General features: G+C 41.6%; 1 protein-coding gene across 2 annotated transcripts in view; it reads left to right on the top strand.

The window, feature by feature from the left end:
• Positions 1-4,430: 4,430 nt before the first annotated feature.
• The window catches only part of RFTN1 (raftlin, lipid raft linker 1), a 97,758-nt gene continuing 76,257 nt past the window's right edge, over positions 4,431-25,931 (top strand). Inside the window, exons 1-2 of one of the 2 annotated variants that reach the window (XM_027723799.2) lie at positions 4,431-4,804; positions 14,919-15,074. In XM_027723799.2, coding sequence (XP_027579600.1) covers positions 14,930-15,074 — 145 coding nt within the window. In that variant the 5' untranslated portion in view covers positions 4,431-4,804; positions 14,919-14,929. The remainder of the gene's footprint in view (positions 4,805-14,918; positions 15,075-25,931) is intronic. The other variant, XM_027723797.2, reaches the window with a different exon arrangement.

A 25,931-nucleotide genomic window follows, 5' to 3' on the forward strand; every position in this document is an offset into this window, starting at 1 on the left:
CCTCTAATAAAAAGTGCAGGAATGACATAATGGGTTATGTATTTAATGCTGGAATAGAAGAGTTCCAGGTTGAAACTGGTGCATCAAAACACCTCGTATCTGATCCCTGTTAAGTTTGCAGACATGTCTGATGCATGACTTTGAAGTGGGCAATGGAAAGATGTTTTGTAGTGCCTGGGTTTGTACTATCTGACCCACTGTAAACACTAATTTGAAACACTTTTCATGTGTACAGGACTGCTACTTCATAACAATCTACAGACATCTAGGAATGTTGTTTTTCTAGTGTTGATGTTCCTTTATGTGAGAAGACTGCATCAGTAAGAGTCTTCAGTGTTGTCAGACATCCTTTCAATTCAACCCCCAAGGTGTAGATCTGCATTACCCATGGTGTCAGCAAGCTCTGGTGCCTAGGATGCTCCTTCTGGAGCCATCTATGACCTGATGTGTTTACAGTACAGGGAAGGCTGCACTTTCGCATCTTCCTATACACTTAGCAATCCTTCGCCCATATGCTTTAACAGTAGTATTAGAAAAACAGCTCAATTACGCGGCACCCTGATGGGACTGCATGCTGCTTTCTCACATGGTCAGAAAGACAGAGAAACTAATGAGTGGAGGAAAAATGACAAGGGACAAGGAAAGAGGAAAAACTGTGTGTATAATTAAAAGAAATGGAGAGGATAAAACCAAAATACACAGAAGGAAATAGAAAAAGGAGATGGGTAAAGTTCCCAGACAAAATGCATTGGTAGTGTTTGCTTCGTAGTTCAGTGGTGGTGAAGTAACTTGATTCCTCATTTCCAAATGTTTTGATGTTATGCTTTTGGCTACTGACTGCTCACTAATGGTGATAGTTGTGCTTTAGGAGGACTTAAGGCCACTGGAGAGATCTTTTTGTTCCCTCATAGCACTTGAGGAAAAAGTGGGGGCAGTGCTTTCAAATAGATTTTATCCATCACAATAGCAGCACTTAATACAGAAATGTTCTGCAGTAAAGAAGGAATTGAGGTGCCAGTGTAGCATTTGCTTATATATTTTTACATAAATTAATTTTGTTTATGCACCTGCACAGTAGGGAGAGAGATTCTTAAGTGGACCATGTATAGCAAATGTAGTCGTGCCTGCTGAGCACGAGGACTTCAGGCAGTTTCTGTGTTAATCAGGGGTGTTTTAGGAGTTGCTGAACAGGCTTTTGTCCTAATAAGGGAAAGTACAATAACAGGTGGTACACAAAGTTCCAGACTTGGTTCACAAGTACAACATTTAGGATGGATACATGGATTTCTAGAACTACTGGAAAGATGAGGATGGAGGGTTGCTCACTCTGTAAAAAGAGCAGCTGAAGTGTATGGAGCTCTTGGATGGACAACAGGCTGGTCCAGAACGCTAAGGCTCAAAGGAGTGACTACTGAGGGTGATGGTGGATTACAGGTTAGCTACTCATGATGAAGGTTGATTAAAATAGCAACTCAGTGACATCTCTGGGTCACAAATCCTGATTCTTGGAGAGGGGTTAGTCTTTCCTGACAGCTGGATGGGATGGAAACAACCTTGCAGATTTCAGAAAACCATTGTGGTAGATACACTGAATGGGCCAGCCAGGGCCATGGATGTCCATTAACAAGGAAAAATTGTTTAGAAATGCAGTAATAGAAACTCTGGATGTGGTCATGGTCTTACAGTGGAGCTCAAGATCCTGAAGGGAGCGAGGACTGCAAGTTCTTGGACTTCAGAGAGCAAACTTCAGCTTATTTGGAGAACTGATAAATAGGAGGCAGCTTTGAAAGTGAAGGGAGCATAGGAAAGCAGGCAGATTTTTAATGGGAGCCTTTTTCTGATGCAAGAGTGACACATCCAAATAGGAAGCCATCTTGATGAATTGGGATACCAGCTAAGCCAAGCAGGGAACACCTGATTGGACTTCCTTGCAAAACTATCAGGGTGGAAGCAAGAACAGGTTATGGTGAAGGAGTTACAGAAATGTTGTCAAAGCACATAAGGACGGTGTTGACACACAGAAGGGCTTGTGGAATCTCATGTTGCTCTCAAAAAACCTCTGTGAACAGTAAGAGGCTGAACAAGGAACATGTAGGCCTCTTGAATCCAGATACAGGTAAGTCTGAGGTACTCAGAGCTGCTTTTGCCTCAATGACCTGACCCATGTGCTTAGAGGGAAGATTCAAGCAAGCAAAAAGCTGCCAGCAATGGATGAGGATCAAGAGAGGGATTCTTCTGAGAACTTGACCTGTACAAATCTGCCTGGGCTGGGCTGGGGTTCTGGGCTGCGTCTGAGGGTGCTGAGAAGAGCTGATTGATGCCTCGAGAGTGGCTGTATTTTGCGGTGTGTACGAGTGACAGGAAGGAGAGTGGGGTGAGGATAGTCCACAATTAACTAAAGCAAGGCCATTTCCAGAAAAGGCAAGAAGGACAACTTTGGGGAACCATGAGGAAATCAGTCCCTGCTAAAATCATTGAGTCCCCTTGGAACAGACTTGCTTTTGTATACGTCACGTCTAGAAAGGGTGCCATCATGCCTTACCAACTGCTTGCCGCCTTTGATAAAATGTAGGCATTTGCAGGCATGGGGATAGTAGTGGATGCCATGGCAACTTTAGTAAGGTGCTTGGCACTGGTTCCCATGCTATTTTTGAATGTGCTTAGGATTCTGCAGTCTGGATGGGTGGACAGCTAGGTGGGTAAAAACCTTGTTGCATGGCTGGGGTCAGACAGTTGCAGTTTAATGGGTTGCACTTTGCCTGGAGGGCAATACCAAGGGGAGGCCTGTTGTATTTTTACATCTTTTTCAAGGACCTGGAGGAGATGACAGGATCCACTGTTTGCACGTGACTGCATATTGGGGGTGCTGTTGACAAGCTTCAGGGCTGGGCTGCTGTCCAAAAGGACTTGGGAAGCTCAAGAACAGGCCAGCATGAACTTTTTGAAGTTTAACAAGGACAAACATTCAGCCTCTGGAAAGGGAGGATACCTTGCACAGATCCAGACTGGGAACTGCCTGTTTGAGTGGCAGCTCTGTTAGTAGGCAATAAGCTGACCATAATCAACAAAGGTAACAGCATGCCAGTAGCTCGGAAAAAATGATGATCCTATTTGGCACTCATTAGGGCCCTTCTAGACCATATGCTGTGTCCAGATGTGTCATTCCCCTCTCAGAATCCTGCTGACAAGCTGGGACAAGTTCAGTGGAGGGCCACCAAGGCTAGGGCTGGAGCATGTGTCCTGCAAGGAGAGGCTGAGTGAGCTGAACTCATTTGACCTGGAGCTGGGAGGGCTTGCCACCATCTGAGAGAACAGGCATGTTGAAAAGAGATATGCAAGGCTCTGGGCATAAGAAGACCTGTTCCACTGTGTGACCCCAGCTCTGGCTCGACAGTGCGGAAGCTGAAAGCACTAAGCCTATGCTGGCTGGGGGCAGAGGGGAAGGAGCACAGCTGTAGTACAGAGTCACAGAGTACCAACTCTGTGCCAGGTTGGAAGGCACCACAGTGGGTCATCTGGTCCAACCTCCCTGCTCAAGAAGGGTCATCGTAGAGCTCATGGCACAGGATTGCATCGAGACAGTTCTTGAATATCTTCAGTGAGGGAGACTCCACAGACTCTGAGCAATCTGTTCCAGCATGCAGCCACTTGCACAATACAGAAACTTTTGTGCATCAGTTTCTGCCCATTGCTTCTTGTCCTAGGGGTTAGTACCACCGAGAAGAGCCTGGCTCCATCCTCTTCACACCCAGCTTTTAGATATTTATACACATTAATGAGGCCCCCTCTCAGTCACCTCGAGACTGAACAGTCCCAGCTCCGTCAGCCTTTCATTGTAAGAGAGATTCTCCAGGTCTTTGACCAGCTTTGTAGCTTTCTGTTGGACCTGCTCCAGGAGCTCCATGTCTCTCTTGTACTGAGGAGCCTAGAACTGCACACAGCACTCCAGATGTGGCCTCATAAGGGCTGAGTAGAGGGGCAGGATCACCTCCCTCGACCTGCTGGCAATGCTCTTTCTAATGCATCCCAGGATTCCATTGACCATCTTGGCCACAAGAGCACACTGCTGGGTCATGGACATTTGCTTGTCCCCCAGGTTCTTCTCTGTACAGCTGCTTTCCATCAAGTTGGCCCTCAGCCTGTACTGGTGTCTGGGTCTTATTCCTCCCCAGGTGCAGGGCCCTACATTTGACGTTGCTGAATTTCAGAAGGTTCTTCTCTGCCCAACTCTCCAACCTATCGAAGTCCCTCTGAAGGGCCACATAGCTCTCGGAGGTACCGGCCACTCCTCCCAGTTTGTATCATCAGCGATGATGGGGGGGAACATGGGGGAGCCGTGCCTGGGCCGGGGTGTGGGCTAAGGCGGGCAGTGCACGGGGGACTTCCCGCCCTGGCCGGCGGGCGGAGCAATCCGCCTTCGGGCCGTGTCGCGGGAGCGGGCGGGAAGCGGCGCTGCCCTCACGGCTGCCCGGGCTCGGGCTGGGCGCGGGGCTCGGCGCCGCCGCTCGGAGGAAGAGGAAGTGGCCGCGGCCCCCGGCCGGGCTGAGCGCCGAGCGGAGCCGCCGCCCCGGGCTGCGCCGCACAAACTTTGTGCCGGGCGGCGGGGCCGTGTGGCGGCGCGGCGCTGCCCCGGCACCTCCCTGTCGCGGAGCCGAGGGGGGAGCGGCCCCGGAGCGCGGCGGGCGGGCACGGGCGGCAGCCAGAGGAGGAGGAGGAGGAAGCGCTGTCAGCGGGGCCGGCCGTCTCCGCCCGCCGGGCATCCTTCAGCACCGCCGGGCTGCGCTTCGCCCGCCGCCTGCCCCAGGTACCGCCGCGCACCCCTCCGGCCCGGCGGGCAAACTCGGCGAGGGGGCGGGAGGGGGTTGCTGCTGGGCAGGGTCGGCGCGGAGAGAGGAAAACCGCTCTGGGGCTCCGGCTCGTCCCGGTGCTCTGGCTCCCGAAGTTCCGAGCGGGGCGCGGGCTGGCCCGGCGTGCCCTGGTTAGGAAGGGGCTGCTGGAGACCTTCGCGGGGCACAGAGGGGCACTGCCTCCTGCCCGCTCCCCGGCGGGTTGCGGTCTGTGCAGCCTCTCCGAAGGGTCCGCCCGCCGCGGTCCTGCCGAGGGGCCGAAGCGGAGCCCGCCCGGGAAGACGCCGTCCTGTCAGCCCGTGTGTGCAGAGACCCCCGGCCCGGGGGGACCGCAGGCGGCAGTGCTGGCAGTCTCTCCCAGCCAGCGCGGAAGTCCGTGTCCAGCCGTGGCCGCCGTGGGGCCGAGCCGGGAGCGGAGCTCTGAGAGGAGCCGGGTGTCCGCCCGCCCAGCCCGGCGCCCTCTTACATGCCGGGCACCTGGAGGCGGCGGTGCCGCGGCGTGCTGCCGTGGGGCTGGCTGGGGTTTGGGCTTTTACAGTCGCTGTTTTCTAGTTTTAATGCCTTTTAGAGTTCTCGATGCTGTTTCAGCACGTTTTACTTGGAATGTAAAGAGAGGCAGGATGACCATGGGTCAGCATTTGTACGTCTGAGTATGAAATACATCTCTGGTTTATCTGAATTCTTGTCAGAGCAGCCTCTTCTCACAGCCTATGTGTTTCTGGAAAAGGGGAATTTAGTTGGATGGACTTCTAGAGCTCTTCTGTGGTACTTTCAGCTTAGTCTAATAATTAATAGGAGACATTTGTTTTCCATTACGCCTGAGCGTGCTTCCCTCCAGAGCGCTTCCAGCTCGGACCCAGGAAACGAGCTGAACCAGAGGCTGCTGTGTGGCAGGACGGGAAGCGGTGCTGGAGCCCACTTGTGGTCTTGGTAGGGGTGGCTGTTGTGCTAAAGCGATTGCTGGATTTAAAATGATAAAAATATAATTATACCTGACAGAATGTTCTTTAATGTTTTCAGCCAAACTTTGGAAGCTGTGGTATGATTGTATGCCTCTTCTGTTTTTATTCCCTTTAAAAAAAAAAGATTTTATTTATATATTTAGTAGGAGAATAACTAACATTATGAAGACTTAGCTGATCTCCAGCTTACAAGGGGAAATCTTTTTGTACATCTACTTTTATGTTTTATTTTTAATGAATCCAGTCCATTTCAGCTTCTAGTATTGAATAACAAGTTGCTGGCAATTACAGTGCTAGTGATCACATTTAATTTCTGATCATATTTAATTTCTGTTTTCTCTAAGGAAAAAGAAAAGTCTCAGAATGAAGGGTTATTTTAGGAATCTGACTTAACCTCAAGTTAGTTACATTAGACAAGGGGCTTTCCACCCTGTGAATGCTGGCATTCCCTGTTCCAAGAATGAGAATGTAGCATGAAATGATTGTATACAGCTGTGATTAAATACCTAAGGGAGTTCTGAGCTGCAGTACTGGGAAATGCAAATACCATGTTGGGTATAATGAAGTGGTCTCAGACTCTGTGGTGTAAAAGCTGGAGTCATAGACTTGTGAAGAAGAAAAATCAAAATTGATGAAGTTTGTATTTAAAATAAGTAAAAAATATTGGCATAACTATTATTCCATCCCCAGCTTTATGTGAGATCCCACACTTTCACACCTGACGCCAGTGATCCACTGTAGTTTTTGCCCTCAATCAGTTGGCTGGGGTTTTGCTCCATGGCAAACTGGCAAAAGGCAGTAAGCATAGAACTGTCTAGTTTGTCTAGTTTTGTGTTTTACCATGGTTTTACTCACTGTCCTGAAGCAGCTGTGCATACATTGCAGTATGCATCTGTTTTTCATACCTGTTTTCTGTGGATTCAGAGTGGTTTGGGGCTAACTTTAAAGGAAAGTTAGATTCCTAACATTCCTACACGTACTTTTGTCAGGTTCATTCAGTCTTTATTTTCTAGACAACAAATGTTAGCTGCTGTGATTTTCCCTCATGTTTTTCAGGGTACTTCTCTAGTCCTTCTTAGCATTTTTGTAGTCTCCTGTCTTCAGGGGAGGCAACTTGCTTGAACATTTGCATGTGGTGCAGATAAATTTTACCTGTGCCTTGTTCAGTGACATTAACACTTTGTTATCTTGACCAGAAATACCCTGTGTGAAAGTATTTTCTAGAAATATGAGGTACTATTTGAATCTTTTGCTGTGCTGAAAGACAGCATCGTGGTATCACCAAGTATGAGATATTTTGGATGAGCATTAGAGGGGGATGTGGGTAGGGTAGAAAACAAGGGTCTCCCACCAGCCTACTGTTCCTCAGATTGCTCCCCAACACTAGCACAGCTTGACTTCCTTCTCCATCAGTTCTCCCTGATCCTGTTTGCTCTTCCCCACATGCACACACATAAACCTTTGTTTCCCTAGAGAGGGTTAAGTGTGGCTGATGGCAGCCCCTGGTTATGGGCAGGAAGCCCACAGAGGTGGCTTGATGACCTGCAGGCCCAGGGACAGCACAGAGCAAAGTAAGTGTGTGTTATACAGGGCAGCAGAGTTGAGCCCAAGTCAGTGTTTTGAACACTGCAGTAAGGACAATAGCACCTAATAAGAGTTTGTTGAAATCATGTTTTCGTGGTGGCATGTTATTTGACATGCTGCCTGCTAGGGCTGTGCTTTCTTTGTGACTTGGGTATACAAGACCTGTCAGGGTCTACTTTACTGTTCGAACTTTACAGAATCCATATTGTATTTATCCATGTATTACTTTGTTTTCTTCCTCAAGCTTAGAAACTCTTGAGGCTAGACTAGCAATTGTCTTAATTGGCCAAATTATGTTCTTCTCCATTTTTTTTGTGTAGTCAGTACATTTTCTTGTCTCCCAGGGAGACAGTACCAAACCCGATGCAATAGTTTGGTTTTTAATCATAGAAATGCAGTTCATTATGACAGGGCACCCAGAGTTTTTGGTATGAGTCCAGGTTAGTCTTGATTTGTGTTCTGCTTCTGTTGAGTTGTGCTATCTTTGACCTCTCCAACTTGCCTTGGCTTCTGGCACATTTCATTTCATGCTGGTGTTTCTTGATCCAAGACTGTAGTTTCCTCTGCTGAACTTTGTTCCTGTCCCTTGACATCTCTCTGCTTTTTCTAGCTTTCCTTCTTTATTAAGTAAGTCATCTTGCTGTGTCTGGAACCCTTCTTACAAATCCTCTTGTCACTTTCTTGGGTTCTAAGTTCTGCAGATACTCATATTATAGTTTAAACATGTTCCAGACCTCCCCTGTGCTCACATCCTCCCGTTTGTTCCTGTTCATCTCACTAATGAATTCTTTAGTTTTTGAGATTTGCTTTTAGAAATTGGAAACCTTAATTGCAGATTTACTTGGGTTGCTCTGCAGTTTAATTTAAATCAAATCAATGATAAAGGATAAATCTGGGATTATTCTTTCACCAACCTTTCTGTAAGCTGAGATTTAGTTATCAGCCTCCAGTCTAAAATCCTGACAGCACTGGTCAAACTTGTAAGTATATGGTGAAAAAAAATTGGTCAGCTGTAACATCCAACAATAGATGGGACTATTGGTAATTATGGGATTTATGGTAATTATTCCTTGTATTTTCAAAGTAAGTATTTAAGAATCTTTCGAATTGTTTGGTAAACTTAAGTTACTTAAACAAAAGATCCATCTTCACAAATAAAAATTATTTCAATATTTATTGAGTATATGCATACATACTTTCCTCTGGTAACACCCACTTGATCTTCCTTTTTTTTCCAATGTATCTCTTGGTAAGGAATTTCCCTCTTAAACAGTGTAATCTCAGAAAAAACCTATGCAGTAGTAAGCCAGGGCAGGAAAAATGGGGATATGTCACAGACAGGGTTCTGTTCTAGGAACTGACAAAGGATCATCCTGGCGTACTATTCTGCTTTCTTTGTTTGTTTGTACACCCAGTTTGTCAGGTCTGATGTTCTTAATTCTTTGCTTCAGTTATGCTGGTTTTTTGCCTTGTTATTCCTCCTCTGCTTCATTGCTTTAACTATGCTAGGAAAGGGACTTGACCATAATTTGCAAGCTCTCTCAGGTTTTGTTCAGAGCTGAGTGGGGGACTAAACACTCTGTTTTTTTGCAGAGTGGGAAGGATGCAAGAATTAAGTGACCACATGCTAGCAAGTGAACTGAGCATGAAGTGCTTATTATGTTGAAAATGGAAAGGTCAAGATTGCAGGAGTGAGGGTTTAAGAAAATAAGCATGTCTCATTACTACACAACAAATGTGAAGTCCTGTAATTATTTGTAAATGCCTTCTAGCATCCCTGTGAGGTACCTAAGTATCACCCATGAAAGGAGGAACGAGGATGAAAGGTCTTAAACAAAATCAAGAGAGAAAACCTATTAATACATTGCAGTTATCTTGTTTCCCAGCTGCTACACTCATCAGTAAGAATACTATATTCCATAATTTTGTGAAAGGAACTTTAGCAGTAACTTATTATATGTATTTTAAAAAATAATTTGTGATAAAGCTTACAGAATGCAGTCACTAGTCCTGGACAATAAACACTTCAAAAATACTAATGCAGGAAAACTTATTTTCACTAATTGTGCTTAAAAACAAGCTGACTAACATGAATTGTCCATATAGCCCATTGTAAATACTAAAATTACCTTGGTTCTATTTCAGATGGTAGCGTATTACATTTATATGTTTGTTAGAATATTCTATCTAATGCTATATATACTTAGCAGTTGATTCTAATATTATAAGTATTTAAAAGAATTGCATCAGAATTCTTTTCAAATTATCCCCTTAAGTAGTCATCGACTCAATACATTGATACAGTTGAAATAAACTATTTAGCCAATATGTACTTAATTGATAAAAATCCCTTAAATTACTTACTCTGGTAATGTAGTCAAGCTTCCATTAGCCATGTGGTTCTGTTACATTTCAGTGTAATTTTGATTATTATTCCTTGAAGATAAATTGTTATGGAGTTTCATGAAAGAATGGATCAATAAATCAGAAAATTAGTTTAATTTGTTCCCCAAAACCTCCAAACAGAAAATCAGATCAAAAGAAAGGGTTTTTTTTTCCCTCTTCCTTTTCTTTGTGCTCTTTTCCTGCTGAAAAGCAATCCTGGGGCCTGAATAACTATTAACAAGAAAATAAGTTGTTAGCTACATGGTGTTATTTTATCCTTATTGTTCTTTGCTAATTCTAAACTTGTTGTATTTAATCTATTTTGGACACACCCTAGCAATGTGAGAAAGCAAACCCAAGCTGCAGAGGGTATTTTAGAAAGCTTAGGTTCAGAGATCATTAGTTGAGAACTCTGTACATCTCTATAAAAGCTGTAAAAATTCCGATGTTATATTCGAGATACACTAATTTTCATGGGTTGCAGAGGTGATTAAAAATGGAAGTATTGTTGGGTTTTTTTTTCTCTTGCTGAGTACAATTTGTTGTCATTTTTTGGCTTTTTTCATGGCAAAGGTTTCAATAAAACCTGTTTTGGGAAGGAGTGTTCACGGGGAGGTCATGTACCATGCTAGGGTGAGTTTCTATCCTGTTTTCCAGATGCTCCACAGAGCTCCTCTACTCCTGAAATTCACCAGGGAGGACAGTAATGGGGAGGAGGAGGTGGCAGCAAGAGGCTTTTTCTGTGGCTTGCAAGTTGGACATTTGCTTGGGTTGTACGAATTCTGGGTTACATTTTTGAACTCAGTTTGCAGAAGCAAGCTGCTCCTTCCCTAACCAGTGAAGGCCTTTGCTGTCATTCGCAAGAGAAACTTAAGAATTAATTGACTAGGCTTTGCTGTTGTTCAGCAACTCATTGTACCTTCTATTTTTGATGCTTTTCAGAATTAAAGTGAGATACAGACTAAAAAAACCCAATCTGTTGTTAGATTTGGGTTTCAGTTCTAGTTTTATCATCACATGGCTGAACACATGAAAAATTTGAGATTAACAAGATCATAAAGCATGTGTAAGATAATTTGCAATCTAAGTGAGTTTATTAACAGAATTAGTTTTTCTGGCATGTGTAGCTGTAAGAGCTCATAGCTAAATCTTAATTTTAGTGGCAATATTCTTTGTTAGATGTTACTTTTTGAAGGTATTTCTTGTAAGTAAGGAACTTGTGACTTGATAATTAATTTTTGCATTCATGAGAAAGAAAATGTGTGTCTTAGAACCTATTGCAGAGCAAAAAGAATTTGAAAATTTGGTAGTGTTTTTGAAGAATTGTTTTTCAATACACTAAAAAGTGGATATTAGTGATAATATTTTGTTTTAATATGAGTAAAAAAAAAGTGGAATTCACATGCAAGTATAGAAAACCAGGATAAATATAAGTTGTACAGTAAACTTAAACATCCCTTGTAGCCAAATAATATACCTCCTGAAAAAGTAGATTGAAATTTGTTTAGGTTACTTTGAATACATCAGTGATGAATATTTCTTACAGCACTCTTTGATAACTCCAGTGTAGAAAATTAATAAGGTGAATAATGTCCTGTTGGCAACCGAATTTGTAACTGAAAAGCAAGGAGATTTTGTCAGATGATGGTGGGAAGACTCTGAACAGCACTAACTTTGCTGCAAATGAAAGGAAGAGGATAATAACTAATGTTAAAAGTCTTTGGAAAGTTATAAAGCAAGCTGTCTCAGTAGGAAGTTTGTGGGATAACTTTGAGGAGAATTTGGTGATTCAGTAGTGACTTGTCATATATACATCACCAGCATATTTGAGGAAACTTTAAGTATTTGTACATCTCTGGAACTATTTTAATACTTAGACTCCTGTATTAAAGTAGGAACTTAATTTTTTAAGATTTGTTTTCTACTGCTGTAGGACTTGCATCCTAATTACGGTGGAAAAGATTGTGATGTTGTGAAGCTTAATTTTTTCCCTTGATCCCTCATTTTTTTTCAAGAGAAAACATTCTTTTCCATCATCCTTTTCCATATGCATGCTTTAAGTAACATAAGTGTATACTTAATGAAATGTGAGGAAGCATTTATCTTCAAAGATATTGATTGAAATTTTAACCAAGCAGCACAAAGATGAAAATCAGTCTTCTAGTAAGCAATCACTAGGGAATTAGCACCAAAAAAAGGGTGTTTTCAGTCCATTTCCAATTGGGCAGGTATCCCATGCTGAATGACTTGTGGGTTGTCAGTGTTCACAGAGGTCATTGCTCACATGGACAATGAGGGTTGACCAGTTTTTCTCCAAAGGGCTGAGGAAATACTTGCTGGAGAGGCACAGGAGAGTGTCTGTGGCTGCTGCTGGAAGCACAGGCTTGTATTTTCTAGCACTTTCACCCCAATTTAGGAAAGAATGCAACTCTCCACAATGTGAAATACTGAGTCCCTGAGGCCTACTTCTGCTGCCATCACTCTCTGAAGAGTCCTGTGGATTTCAGACTATTTGTATAACCAAAGGTTGCAGGCACTGTGGCCTAATGACCTCTGAAATGGAGTTTTTGTCCTTATGAAGTGCTGTCCCATGTACTTAAGATGTATAAGAATTACTGACCTACTGCTGAAACAGGAAATTTGATACACTTTCTAATACTTACTACTATCTCAATTCCTTACTAGCACAAGTACGCTGCTAGATGTATTCCATTACAGCTCATGGAAAAATGCCTAGTATCTTGTTGGGCTCATTGATATGCGGTAGATGTTTGTGTATTAAAATAAATAACATTTTAAACTGAAGCTAATAATATTGCACAGGCAGACAAAAGAACCTGCTGTATATACAAAGATGGTAGTACTTGTCACTACCAAAAAAAAAAAAAAATGGTAGAAAGTATCACTTTGGGAAAATAAAAAGATCCTGGGGATTTTCAACATTAAATGCCAAATGAGAAAAAAAAGTCCCAAACCTTGATTTCATTGGTAGAAATTTTTAAAGTAGTTTTTACTTTTCTCTCAAAGTAATCAGGGAAGGTTGTTTTCTGTTGGATGAATCCACCAAATATTGAAACTTCAGGAACACATATGATGCATCATCCCCTTTTTTTGATGCTGCAGGTCTTTCTAGGAAATGTTTTTTTCTGTTTCCAGGTTTTGTGTCATCAAATATTTACTATGTTGCTTTTTTCAAGTTTGGTGTGTTGGTCAGTCCAGTTTTGATCTATTTATTAGTGACTTTGCAAGAAGATGTAAGTATGCATTTATGGACTCTGCACATGATCAGAAGAGGGGTGGTATTGTTGAGCCTGGAAAGACTTCCAGCTCCTTCTTCCAGGAATGCAGGAGAACGGGATAAGATTATTACTGAGCAGTAGAAATGCAAAGAAATATAGCAAAGTTATGAGGGATGAGTTGGAAACTTCTCAGTTAGCTGTGTTGGATAAAAATAAAGAGAAACAGGTTCTTTGTCTGCTGGGAAGTTGACAGTAAACTGTGAACGTGATGATTTAGCTGTGAGTGATGATCTTGGGTGCAGTAGGTGTGTTATTTGCAGTAGAGACAAGGAAGCATCAATGTTATTTTAATAAGCCTTGTTAAGATCTCTTTTTGAGCATATGGTCACCTGTGTTCATGTAGAGAAATGAGAACAGTGATGCAAATGAGAGTGAGTGGGGTGGTGAAGGGAACAGAGATCCTGTCTTGGAAATGGCAGAACAGGACTTGAGAACATTTGTCCTACCGAAATATGCTAAGGGATTTGGTAATTATTAATAAGAATGATTTCACAAGGAAATATGAAGGAGTGAAAAAATGTATAAAAGTTAGAGCACAATATAAGTATAAATAAATTTCTTCAAGTGGATTCCAAATATGTTGAGGCTGGAAATTTGACTTAACTTTCTAAGCATTTGGGGGATGGACCTGTGGCATGAGCTTGCAAGCAGCTCTTTGGAGATGGGCAATCTGAACAAGGTTTTCATTTTCTTCTTTAGGTTTATTAACTGTCAAGGTAAAGGCAGCCCTAGTCTGCGACTGAAGTTTTTCACGTGCTCAGTGCTGTACACTGGAGGTTGCAGGGAGGCTGTAACACTGATCTTCCTGATGCTCTGTGCAGTGTCTTTACACTGAATGGATCCCATGCCGTGAGGGGTGTGGAATGGCCTAGGGGAGCCACTCTGTCACTACTGAGTGTTTCCCTCTCCATCCCAAAAGCATGAGTTTCTCCATGTAGGTGGAGGCAGGATGCTGGGTGGGTTGTAATGAAAAACCTACTCGATCTGTCTTTATTGTTTCATACTTGCTGCTGGTTGAAATAATTTGCTTCAGTCCCACCAATGCTGGTGAGAGGAATGAGAGAGTTTGGATCATCTAAGTATTTTAACCAGGCAATTCTTCCATTCTTTCATACTCGGATAAGCCATAATGTGTGGGATATTGAGAAACATTTAGTGTGTAGCAGGAATGGTTGTCAGAAGTAATCTTTTAAAATCTTGTGGGCTAGCAGCTTATTAAAGAGAAACGTATTTATCTAGTCCAGTTCTGTAGCCATGCCCCTCTTTTGTATTGAACGTGGCTTCTGGAAAGTGCCATTATTTCCGGTGGTTTACCTAAAAAAATGAGGCAGGAGGAAGTGAGTTTGTTTTGTAAATGCTGTTAGTTCTCTGCAGACCTGCTTTTTCCATTGAATTAGAAGGCTAGATACGAATTCTAATGTTACAGAGATCTGTGTAAAGCTTAATACTAGCTGCTCTCATAGTAGTTGCATATATAGAAATTATTATTAAGTTGTCAACCTTTATATTAGCAAGTTATTTTGGATTTTCAGCTACTTTTTATAATGGAATATGTGTCTTCCAGAGTATACTATTGAATACATTTGAAAGATGCAAAATACATGCATTAAACTGTCAATTTTCCAATAAAATAATAGCATGCCTGAGGGTTGATATGAGTACTATATACTTCAGTTACTATCTGAGCATTTATTTAATTATACTATTTCATATAGTTTGTAGTTAACTTGTATTTAAAATTAAAAATCACCAAATGTGCTAGTGTAGGGCATGAAACCAGAAAGAAAAAAGTAAAAATTAATCGTGTTTATGCGTTTTCCCTTTCCCTATCTTTGTATCAGGAGCTGCTGAAATGGGTTGTGGATTGAACAAACTAGAGAAGCATGATGAAAAACGACCTGGTAATATCTATTCAACTTTGAAGAGGCCTCAGGTAGAAACCAAGATAGATGTTTGCTATGAATATCGATTCTTGGACTTCACAACACTAAATGATAGTAAGTACACAGTATTTTTCTTTAGATTTTTTTTTTCTATTCAAATTAACATGTTAATTTCTTCATAATAGCTTTTAATAGTAGTTAAGGTTTTTAAATGTCTTCAGTTTCTTTAGGTATAATGCCTTCTCTTCAGTCATAATACTTACATGCTGAGAGCTTACTGAGAATTTTGTGTTAATTTTTAACCTTAGAGATAGTTATAGGCTATCAGATTTTAGGTTCTTTTATGCCCCATCCCCTGTTTTTGGTTGTTTTTTTTTTCTTTCTTTTACTCTAGTATAGATGTTTGTTTCCTTAATTTGCATTTTACCCAAGTTTCATATGGTAAAGCCATTCAAATCTGCCAGGTTATATACTTTACTGCTCTTTTTTTCTTCTTCCCTTTCTGCTCTTTGTGGTCTCTCGGGGATATTTTGAGAAGCTGGTGTTTTCGTTTTTGCTAACTTGCCTTAAATAACTCTTATGCAGTTACAGATGCTCACAGGTGCACCCATGTAGATGGAAACAGGATGGTGGGTGGCACTGAAGATCTAAAACATCAAAGGGGTGATGGTCCAGTCTCATGCAATTTTTACCTTAGGTTTTTTCTTCTCTCTGAAATGGTCTTTTTTTTTAATTCACACGACAATCCACATACATTCCGTTTCTTTCCCTGCTGATTGACATCAGGTATCACTGCCAGTTTTGCTCACACCATTGCCATTGCCCTCTTTCACTTCAGAATTAGCCTGTTCTACAAGCAATTACTCCTCACACCGTTTGGAAATCTGAAGCTTGAGCAGAAGGTTGAGACCTGCTTCTTGCTATATATAGAACAACACAGTACCAAAATCTGTTACAGCTAGCTGGCAGAATGCCAAGTAAAGCCTCTGTGCTTTTGCCCTGTGACTTGTCTTGTTTTGCAAGTCAGGTCAGAGGAAAAGCCAAAGCGGTGCCTCTCTCACGGTGTGAGACAAAGAGCTGCTGGGATGTTGCTTGATGCGGCACCTCTTGTGCAGTTCAGCGTGTCAGTCCAGAGTAATGGGAATTTGTTGGGTTTTAAAACTTTCTGCCAGTAAACTGGAATTTGGGAAAAGGTGGAGGTTTGGAATAGGTGGTTGGACAGGGCTGCGCTTCTGTAGGCAATGTGAGAGTTGGGGAATTTTGTCTTTGCAGACTTTTAGTGCGTGCCTCCAGCACTTGTGTTCTCTGGTGTTTTTTGATGCGCTAATTGGGATGCACTGCTGTTATTGAGAGCACCAAGCAAATGGTAGAGGAATTTTTTTCATATTTATGTATTGCAGTTGTTTAGACATTTATGTATTTTTATTTCAAAGCGAACTGTTTATGTCCTTTGATAGTTTGACAGCTTTTACTGAGGTGTACTGCAAGTTGTGTCATTAGTAAAAGTGAATTAATATTGAGGACACACTTCTGTGGGCTTTTCTGGATTGTTCATCACTGTTCTGTCTGGGTGCCTCGCAAACTTTAGCATGTGCATTCTCCTGATACCTCATGAAGTGTCATCTTTGGCGTTCCCATTGAGTTTTGCTTGGGCATGTTGTATCCCCATCACTCCAGTCTCTGAAAATGTCAGCAGATAGGCTGATGTGGGGGGGATGGAGCTGTTGTTCCTGCTTTTTATTCTTAGTATCACCTAAGACTGTGTGCTCTCAGGATGGGCAGGGCAACAGGCTGTGGTTATGCAGCTCCGTCCATATTCTAGTCTTTGGCTGTACAAAGGCTCACATCGCTATGTGGTGTTACGTCGTTCCAGATTTTTCTTGGTAACGGCATCACTGGTTGATTTACATTTTTACTGAGAAATAACCCTTGTAGATAACCAGAGTTAACGATGAGTGTTTCACCTATATCTGTGTGGATTCAAAGGCTTCTAAAAATGGAGTGCTCATAGCTGTGTAAAAAGAACATTTGGATTGTGAAGTCTGTCTTCTGTGAATCTACTTTAGCCCTTTCAGTGTGTGTATATATCTCCTGACATCATTTTTTCCACAAGTTTTCTGCTTCATTGGGTTTTTAGAATAAGCCATATTAAGTTATGAGTGGCTGCAGAGTACGTTATTGTATCCTTATGCTGGGCCTTATTTACAAGAAGAGGGAGCCTGGCAGTGCAGACAGGTACTCATTTTTCTCTGGAGCTTTTCTGTAAGACTGCTCTGATAACTGTATTTCCCACTAGCGTTTAATCTTAATGGTGAGAAGGATGCGATTATCTCTCCGTGTTGCAATTGGGAACTAATTCACAGGTTACTGCCAGAAGGTTTCCAAATGCTTAGCATTTCCTCATGTGTTCCAAAAGCAGCTCATATTGACTTCAGACGTAAAGGTGTATGCTTGTCATATCTGCGGTTTAGAACTGCATATATTGGCAAATCTGATATCCAGATAATTAGAGACCAGTTCCAGAATGTGGCATTTGCAGTTTGGCTGGCAGCTGGGTGGATGTAAGTTTTCTGCAGCTTGGGAAGATACTACTCTCCTCTCTTGCCTCCTATTCAGCTCTGTGAATTGATTTAACTCATGTATCTGGCAGGTTATGCAGCTTTTTTGTTTCATTATCCTCTGCCATAACAGTGTCTTGTGGAAGGGTCTGAAGAAGGCTGGAGCTGGTATAAGTGGTGGGAATATGTTGTCAGGAAAAGAAACAGGGCCTTCTTTAAATCAGCACACACTATTATGAACTCACAGAATCACAGAATGGGTGAGATTGGAAGGGACGACAGTGGGTCATCTGGTCCAACCTCCCTCCTCAAGCAGAGTCATCACAGAGCCCATTCAACAGGATTGTGTCAAGGCAGTTCTTGAATATATCGAATAGGGGAGACTGCACAATCTCTCTGGGCAATCTCTTCCAGTGCTCGGTCACTCGTACAGTGAAGAAGCTCTTTCTCATGTTCAAGTGGCACTTCCTGTGTGTCAATTCCTGCCCATTACCTCTTGTCCTAGTGGTTGGCACCACTGAGAAGAGCTTGGCTCCATCCTCTTGACACCTTCCCTTCAGATACTTCTATTCGTTGATGAGATTCCCTCTCAGTTGTCTCTTCTTAAGGCTAAACAGGCCCAGCTCCCTGAGCGCTTCCTCTTAGGAGAGATGCTCCAGTCCTCTAATCATCTTTGTAGCTCTCTGCTGGACCCGCTCCAGGAGCTCCATGTCTCTCTTGTACCGAGAAGCCCAGAACTCGACACAGCACTCCAGAGACAGCCTCACTAGGGCTGAGTAGAGGCTAAGAATTACCTCCCTTGAACTGCTGGCAATGCTCATTCTTTTAGCATCACTGTTGAAAACAGAGATAAAATACTGTCCTGGTGATCATTTTTCTGCTGTGTTTGTTAGAAGTTTAACTTTGCTTGCTTGCTGTTTCTGGTTACTGTTTACCTTCTGGCATACACAGCTAAAGGAATATAAGAAATATGCTCCTGTATTAAATACTTTTATTCTTTTTCGAACTTTTGCCTTGTTCTGCATTGATACAGATGTCCAGTGGAAATAGTGTTTGATCACTTGTTTAAGTACTGTATAAATAATGTATAGATGCAAAAGACAGAATTAAGGTTGCAAGCATAAACTTCATCTTTACATTTCCCAGTGTTACAAGATTGATATACTTGAAAGTAAAGTATCTAGGGAAAGATTTTCCGAACTTTCAAGGAAGTAGACTATGGAGAACCCATTGTTTTCTGTTGTGTGCCCCACGCTGATAATCTGCATGGTTCTTCAGAATTAAAATGGTTAGATTTGCCACTGTCCTTTATTTCTTGAGCAAGTGTGGAAATTGATACCAGCAAAGGGTTATCATCTAGTGTAGACTGGCACTTGAGGAATAAGGGGCACCTTCCTAAGGCATTTCAAAACCTTGAGGTGGGCATGCTTGTTTTGAATTATTGGCTTTATAATATCTGCTTATGAGCATTACCTTTCTTGGTTCTCCTAAGGTGGCCTCTCTTCCAAGAACTCACAGTCTGTCTTCCGTGTTGTCCCTTGACAGTGTCATCCTGTGCTCTATTCTTTAGTCATCTGTACTGTCCAAAGCTTGTAGGCTGCTGCTCTTCCTCAGGTGAAATCACACCAGTTTTCACCCAAATTAAATTGATAAAATCATAATGCATTTTTACTTGTGAAGAAGACATTATTAGATTTGTGAATTGGGTGGCTCATTGCTGGGTTGGCAAAGTGCCAGAGAAGGTGCAGAGGAAAAGCAGCATCTTCCCTCTGCTGACAGCAGTGACCTTACTTGGTTGCCCCAACTGTGACATAACTTCATTCCTGGTGGGCTCATCCAGCTCCTGAACTCTGCCCACCTTGCTGTCATCTCGTTGCTGTCATTCCTTCACAAAGTCAGGCTCATCTGTCACTGTACAGTCCAGTTTCGTGTCATCTCCATCTTCAGCAGGTTTCTTCCGACAGGTTTTGACCCCCAGTCGTTTCCTCTGCCGCTTCTTGGGGTCGTTCTGTCTCAGAGACCAGCCACTCCCACTGGTGCCGTGTGACAGGTGCAGGAGAAGGTGTACAATACCTGTATCTGCAATAGGAATGTTTTTCTAGCATTCTGCTGGCAAATCCTCACTTCACACTTGCTCAGTTGGTTGCCTTCTCACTGCCTTTGAGACAGTACTAATGTTAAGTGGCAATGATTGAATTTTATAACAATAAAACATTTGAGGAAAGTAAAAGACAGTAGCATTAGATGAATGCTGCAGCAAACCTTTTGCTAGAAAGCTGGAAGAGACAAATTAGGGTTTATCTGTATATACTTCAGGCCTTTACTGGGGAAAAAAACCCAAACCCAAAAGATTATATCACCTGCCCGAAAGTAAAAAATTGTTTTTATTTTACATCTGTCTCCTTATATATAAAAGGAGCTGAATAATGATCATCTTCTACCTCTACTGTCTCCAAGTTTTATTAGAAATAAGAGGCAAATGGTGAGCAAGCCTCAGGAGGAAATGTGCTCGCAAATGTAACAGCCTTAATTTAAAGCAACTGTGTTTTCAACAGTGCATTCATGGGGTAAGCTGTTTTTTGTTTGGTTATTTTTTTGGAAAGAGAAATATTTCAATAGTCTGCATTCCTTACTTGCTCTTATCTCATCTACTGGTTTTGGAAAACTTCACTTACAATGACAGATCGTACAGAAACTCAGCTAACTTCTTCATCCTTTATTTCTTTTTTTCTACTTCTTTTCCATTATGACAGAAACTGGGAATCTGATAGTAATTTATTTCTTTACGTCTCGGAATAGTGTGGAAGTTTGATATTTAGGAGAATTTTTTTTGACTGACTTGATTGGATCTTTTTTTTTTTTTTTTTTTTTTTGCTTTGCTTTGCATTCCTATAATAAATCATTGGCCTGATGAGTTACGACAGGTTTTGGCCTTGAATAAAGTTGGCATGAAACATATGCTAGCCATGTGATGAGAATGAAATGGGTGTATAAATTTTTTTAAATGGGGAAAGGCTATATTCTGAACAAGCCATTTGTGCTATAAAACCACTAAAATCCAGATGTTTTGACAGAATGAAAAATAGCAACATTTCACATGTTCCAGAGAAGTTTTTAAGTTATAATATGAATACATGGACATATGGTTTTTATCCTGATTATCAAGAATTTGTCTATTTAGTAAAAAAAAAAAAAAAAAAAAGAAGAAAGTTATTTAAAAGTAAGATTATTAGTTACATTCCAACATTCCCGACAGTACTCTCGGTGTAACAATTTTGCTACATACATAAAACACTCTGATTTGAGACATTTTCAGGTATATGTGCCTATATATTTATATGTGTGCATATATATATATATGTGTGTGTGTGTATATATATATATAAAAATCTGAAAGTGTATCTTTCAAGTTTTGACAAGCATATGGATACTTTACTGTAATGTTTTGGAGCCAGTTATACTGCTCAAAAAATACTTATTACAGTCTTATTAAAACTGCTATGGCTGGGCTTTTGATTTTTATTGCCGGTTTTCCAGTACAAGACATAAATAATGTGCTAGTGAACTTTTACAGAGGACATTACTATATTAGAATCAATAATTAAGGCTATATCCATACTTGAGTTTTCTTTAATTTGAAATTAAATTTCAATTGTATGTAGGCTTAAATTAATAAAAAACACCTCAATTTTCCCCTTGGAGGGGGAAAGAAGAAGTTTGCTTGGAAATTGGAAGTGTCATGCACTGGAAAATGTGCATAGAGAAGCATTTTTCCTGTAAAATATGTATGCATCTTTTGTCAGGAAATTGTTTTTGCTACAGAACATAGTACTTGTTGACTTCAGTGCTTACCATCGCTTCCTATTGGTAGTTTTTATACTCTATAAGCAGTTACTTGTACCTTTCTTCTGCTTTCTGTTTCTCTTCACCATTCATGAAACAAAAACAAAAACAAAAGAACCCCCAAACATAAAGAAAACCAACCCACTTCTCCAAGCAAGCGGCTTGTATGATTGAAAAAAAAGAACAAAACCTTCAACTCTGCATTTGCAGGTGTTATTTGATTTAAGACTAGTAAAAGCAAATGTTTCCCCATTGGTGAAGTTATTTAATTTTCTGTTTTCATTTCTGTAAGCAAAAGAACATAAATTAAGTTAGCATTTGAGTTTTGTATTTCAAGTTGACCAGGTCTGTTACCACCATTTTGTCCTTGGGAGTGATGAAATAAAATTAGCACAGCAAAATATTGTTAGGTTATTTATGAAATGTGATAACTTGAAGCAGACTGTGTATAGATCATCTATAATGGACTAAAACATTGCTTCAGAGGAGATTAATATATAACAGGTTCGGAGCAGAAAGATGAGGAGCAGAAAAGGCCAATGGATTACTTCTATGTAGCCCAGATCCTGTTAATGCTTCCCCTTTGTTGAAGCTTTGTCCATGTGCATATCCGATTCAACTTAGTTTGATTATATGCACGTGATAAAACGAGTCATCATAAGGGTTTTGCTGGATCTGGGCTTCAGTCCTTTCTATTAACGCAAGTATGAAGAAATGAAATGTTCTTGGCTTCTCTTGGTTTTCTTTTTCTCTTGGTTGTGAACTACAGCCTGTAGCAATACGGAACCCTTCAGGACTTGCCATTGTGAGTCACAGCAAAGTGAAATGTTCCTGCTGTAACAGTTTATAAAACTTGTGTGTCTTGGGAAACTTGCAGTTTGACATAAAAGGAGCATTCCATATGTTAGGAGTTTAATAAATGCCATAAATTACATCATAAATGTAATTGCTTTAAAGAGTCATTAGATTTGAATGTTACCATTTTTTACATTTCACTCAAGTGAAAACTGTTAAGACATATTTCAGTTTCTAAATGGAAGCTTTGCTTTCAGTAATTATTGTACCTAGATCCTTGTTGTAGTAGGCTGCATGCACACACTTCTTTTTCTGTATGTATAAGCTTATCTGTATCTGTATCTCGATAATGTCTGCAATACACAGGCACATGTGTGTATTGTATATGCACTTACTGAGAGGGGTAATTCATGGGGATACAAGCTTTCAGTCACATTTTGCTTTATGGTTACACTTAATTGTAATATAACAGAAGGTACAAAGAGCTTTATCTAAAGTCCTATGATGACTGTGACAGAACTGGGAATAGGTCCTGGGCAGTTCATGGTACTGGTAGCTAGATCATGGCCTTCAAAGCACCGTTCTCACTGAATCTAAGGCAAGAAGCCAGTCAATATTATGAATTAAATCTCCTAACACATGTCTTACCAGTTATATACCTGCAGGAAAGCTGTACCATTGAAATAATTTCAAATGGGAAAAAAGGCTAAAGTTTGCTGGCATTGCCTGTCCCCTCAGCTGTACTGTGGCGCTGCTATTCTGAGTTGGAATAATACATTGTAGACTAGATGAAAGCTTTGATACAATGGTATGTGTATTAGAACATCTCAAGTATGTTAAAGAATATGAGTATGATGTGTTTTGGAACTGTACTTTCAATTGTCATTGGAAATACAGTTTTCTTTTAGATGCTTTTATGGAATCTCACCCCCAATACATCTAGCAACATCATAGCCGCTTTTTCTATATGGATTCTGCATGTGTATTTAGGCAATGGGTGTGTGTGAAACAAAAATGGACTAGGAGGAAAGGAACATCTGCAGGGTGTTTTTTCTATTTATGCATGTTCCACATGCATAAATACTACTGTGTGCCACAGTAGTCATGTTTATGCTAACTTTTCTAGTCTGCACCTGTTCGTAGACTGAAGATGGTGTGGCTGTAATACTCCATTCTTACCATGTAGTCATTGATTGTATCTACTGTCTTAGCTGAAGGTTCTTCTTAGTGTAGTTAGTGAGTTCTTACCAGAGTTCCATACCGTACATCACACATACATGAATGCTGTAATTCACTCGCATCATGGAAAAATACAGATATGTCTAAAAGGAGCTCTCAACTTCAAGAAACCTTTTCTTTCTATCAGCAACTGCACATGATCCTTCTGAGTGGCCGTGTCCTTTCTTTGGCCTTTGACTTTGCACATTTTTCCAGTCTTCATGTGGTTTTCATCCTCTTGATGCTGCTCAAGATCTAAGGAGCCAGACCTGGCAGTCTGCAAGGCCAGCGGTCAGGCGTTTCTGATGGAATGGTGAAATTCTTCAAGCCACAGGGACCCAATTCTGTTTTCTCAGAAACAAAACCTCCCCTGTGTTTAGCTGGAACAGGAGATCACACAGTGGCTTGGAACTTCAAATAACAAATGCCTTATGGTTTTATTACTGGAGAGAAGTGATGAGTCGTTATCATCTCTATAGTAATCTGCTTAGTCATTTTAGGACTTGTTACTACAAATTCCTGGACATCATCCAGATAAAAGATGATATGCAAAATCTGTGCAATATTGTAATGGAGTTCTTAACACATTTACAAAATAAATTATTGTTGTTTGGTTAAAATCTCACGCAAATGAAAGGTTGAGAATTGGTTAATCCTGAGTGGAGGATACCCCCTTTGAGAGAAAAAAGGACCTTTTGGTGTCAACTGCTCTTGATCTTGAGAAATTACTTCTCTTATTCATACTGAAAGTAGATGTACATTAATTGTGGGGGAATTTTTTTTTTGTTTCCCTTTATATTTCTCATTTTCTTGTATGAAGAATGAAGTCTCTATTGTGACGGAAGTGGCATTTCACATGGCCTGTAACAGTGTCTTGGTGGGTCAGGCCCAAGGGTCCCCATAGCAGAGCGCTGACTGGTATCAGGCTGTGTGTTATCTTAAATCAATAGTGGGGTGCAAGAGGAGCAGACAGCCAGATTGGAGCAGTTGCTTCTGGGAAGTTTACACCACATTAAATGCGTTTTGAGGGTTTTACTTCAGACAAGAAAGTTAGTGTCTTCCTGTACACTGGACATCCCACTGCATGTTTCAAAGCAGCCTGCAGGAAAGGTATCTGAAAAATGTTCCCATCTGGCTTGCAAGCCCTTCTGGGGGCCACTCCAGGAGGTGCTGTTTTGTCCCAATGTCTGTCTCATGCATATAACTCTGCTTGTCATTGCTCTGCCAGTGACACTTGTTAAAGAGATTTCACATGCAGAAACACGTCTTAATTTCTGTTCTACATCTGTTCTGGGTTTGTTTTCTGTTCCTGCATTTTCATACATGCTACCATTGCAGCTACTGCCTGACAACTTCTGACTTTTTCTGCAACTGGCAGCTGTGCAGTTACTCTGTGAGCACACTCCAGATGAGCTGACTCCTGCCTGCTTCCTCCTTACCTTTGTCTGAGGAGGAAGACGTGGACCATGCTTTACCTTTGTGAGTTTTAAGTCTTCTGTGTTCTCTGCCCTATAGACAGTGGAGGGTACCATGGATGTGGGACACAAAATTCAACTGCTAGGGCTAGTGATTCCCTCTGCACTTGAGGATGGTGTGATAGGCCAGAATTTGCACTTGTACAAGCTACTTCCATGACTTTGCTATCACTGGATGAAATTCTGGGAGTCCAAACTTGCTTTCAGGGATGTGTGGCTGTTGCCCTATGGAGTCCCATGGTTGCAGTAGCTGATGGTCAGTGGCTGGCCAGTTTGGGGAGGGAGGACAAGTTTGCAGTGGGCAAAATTATGATCAAGTTCTGTAGTGTTATCCTCCAGACTGTTCCAAACACTGTTCTTGCAGAGAGGATCAGCAGAGCTGAGTGTCTAGAAGTGAGCAGATTCACTCTTTTCCTGGTGGCATTTGGCTGTCCTACATGGGCATAGTCTCTTGCCTTACTCTCAGTGCCTGTTTTGACTTTTTCTCCCTGTTGACAGATGCCTTCAGCTGCTGGCTCAATGGTCCTCAGGAAGAATAACAGGCTTCAGACTCAGTTGTTTGCTAAGGAAAAATATGACTGACAAGTAGCAGCAGCAAACTATGCGGGAAAAGGGAGGGGTGAGGGTCAAACTTGAGCCCTGCTCTTAAGAGAAGTGACAGAGGAAGGAGAATTGACAAAAGAAATGGTAATAAAGTCTGCCCTTCTGCTCCACTAGCTTGGAGGGGAGAGACTTCTAAGGAGAAGGAAGGGGGTTAGTACAATCTGATGAAGTCCTGCTCTCCCCTACTCAACAAGAAAACATGTATCTCTCCCTGGGAAGCATCTGTTCCTCCCTTACTTTTCTCTTAGCTTGCGGAGGAAATGGCCTGCCAGTCCTGTTCCTAAGCTTTTGGCTGAAGCACCCCGTTCAGAGAAGGACCGTGCCCTGTCAGCTGCTTGATAGGCTGTCAACACTCAGCTGACGTGTCAGCTTGTATGAAGCTCCAAAAGGTCTTCATAGCCAGAATCCTTCACTCCTAGAAACTGCCTGCACACTCTTTCCCACAAAAAAATGCAGCAGTCAAGATATCTGTCAGCCTT

Source organism: Pipra filicauda, unplaced genomic scaffold (genome assembly GCF_003945595.2).
Source record: "Pipra filicauda isolate LSUMZ 115617 unplaced genomic scaffold, ASM394559v2 scaffold84_size4826128_pilon, whole genome shotgun sequence".
In the NCBI taxonomy this organism is placed as follows: Eukaryota; Metazoa; Chordata; class Aves; order Passeriformes; family Pipridae; genus Pipra; species Pipra filicauda.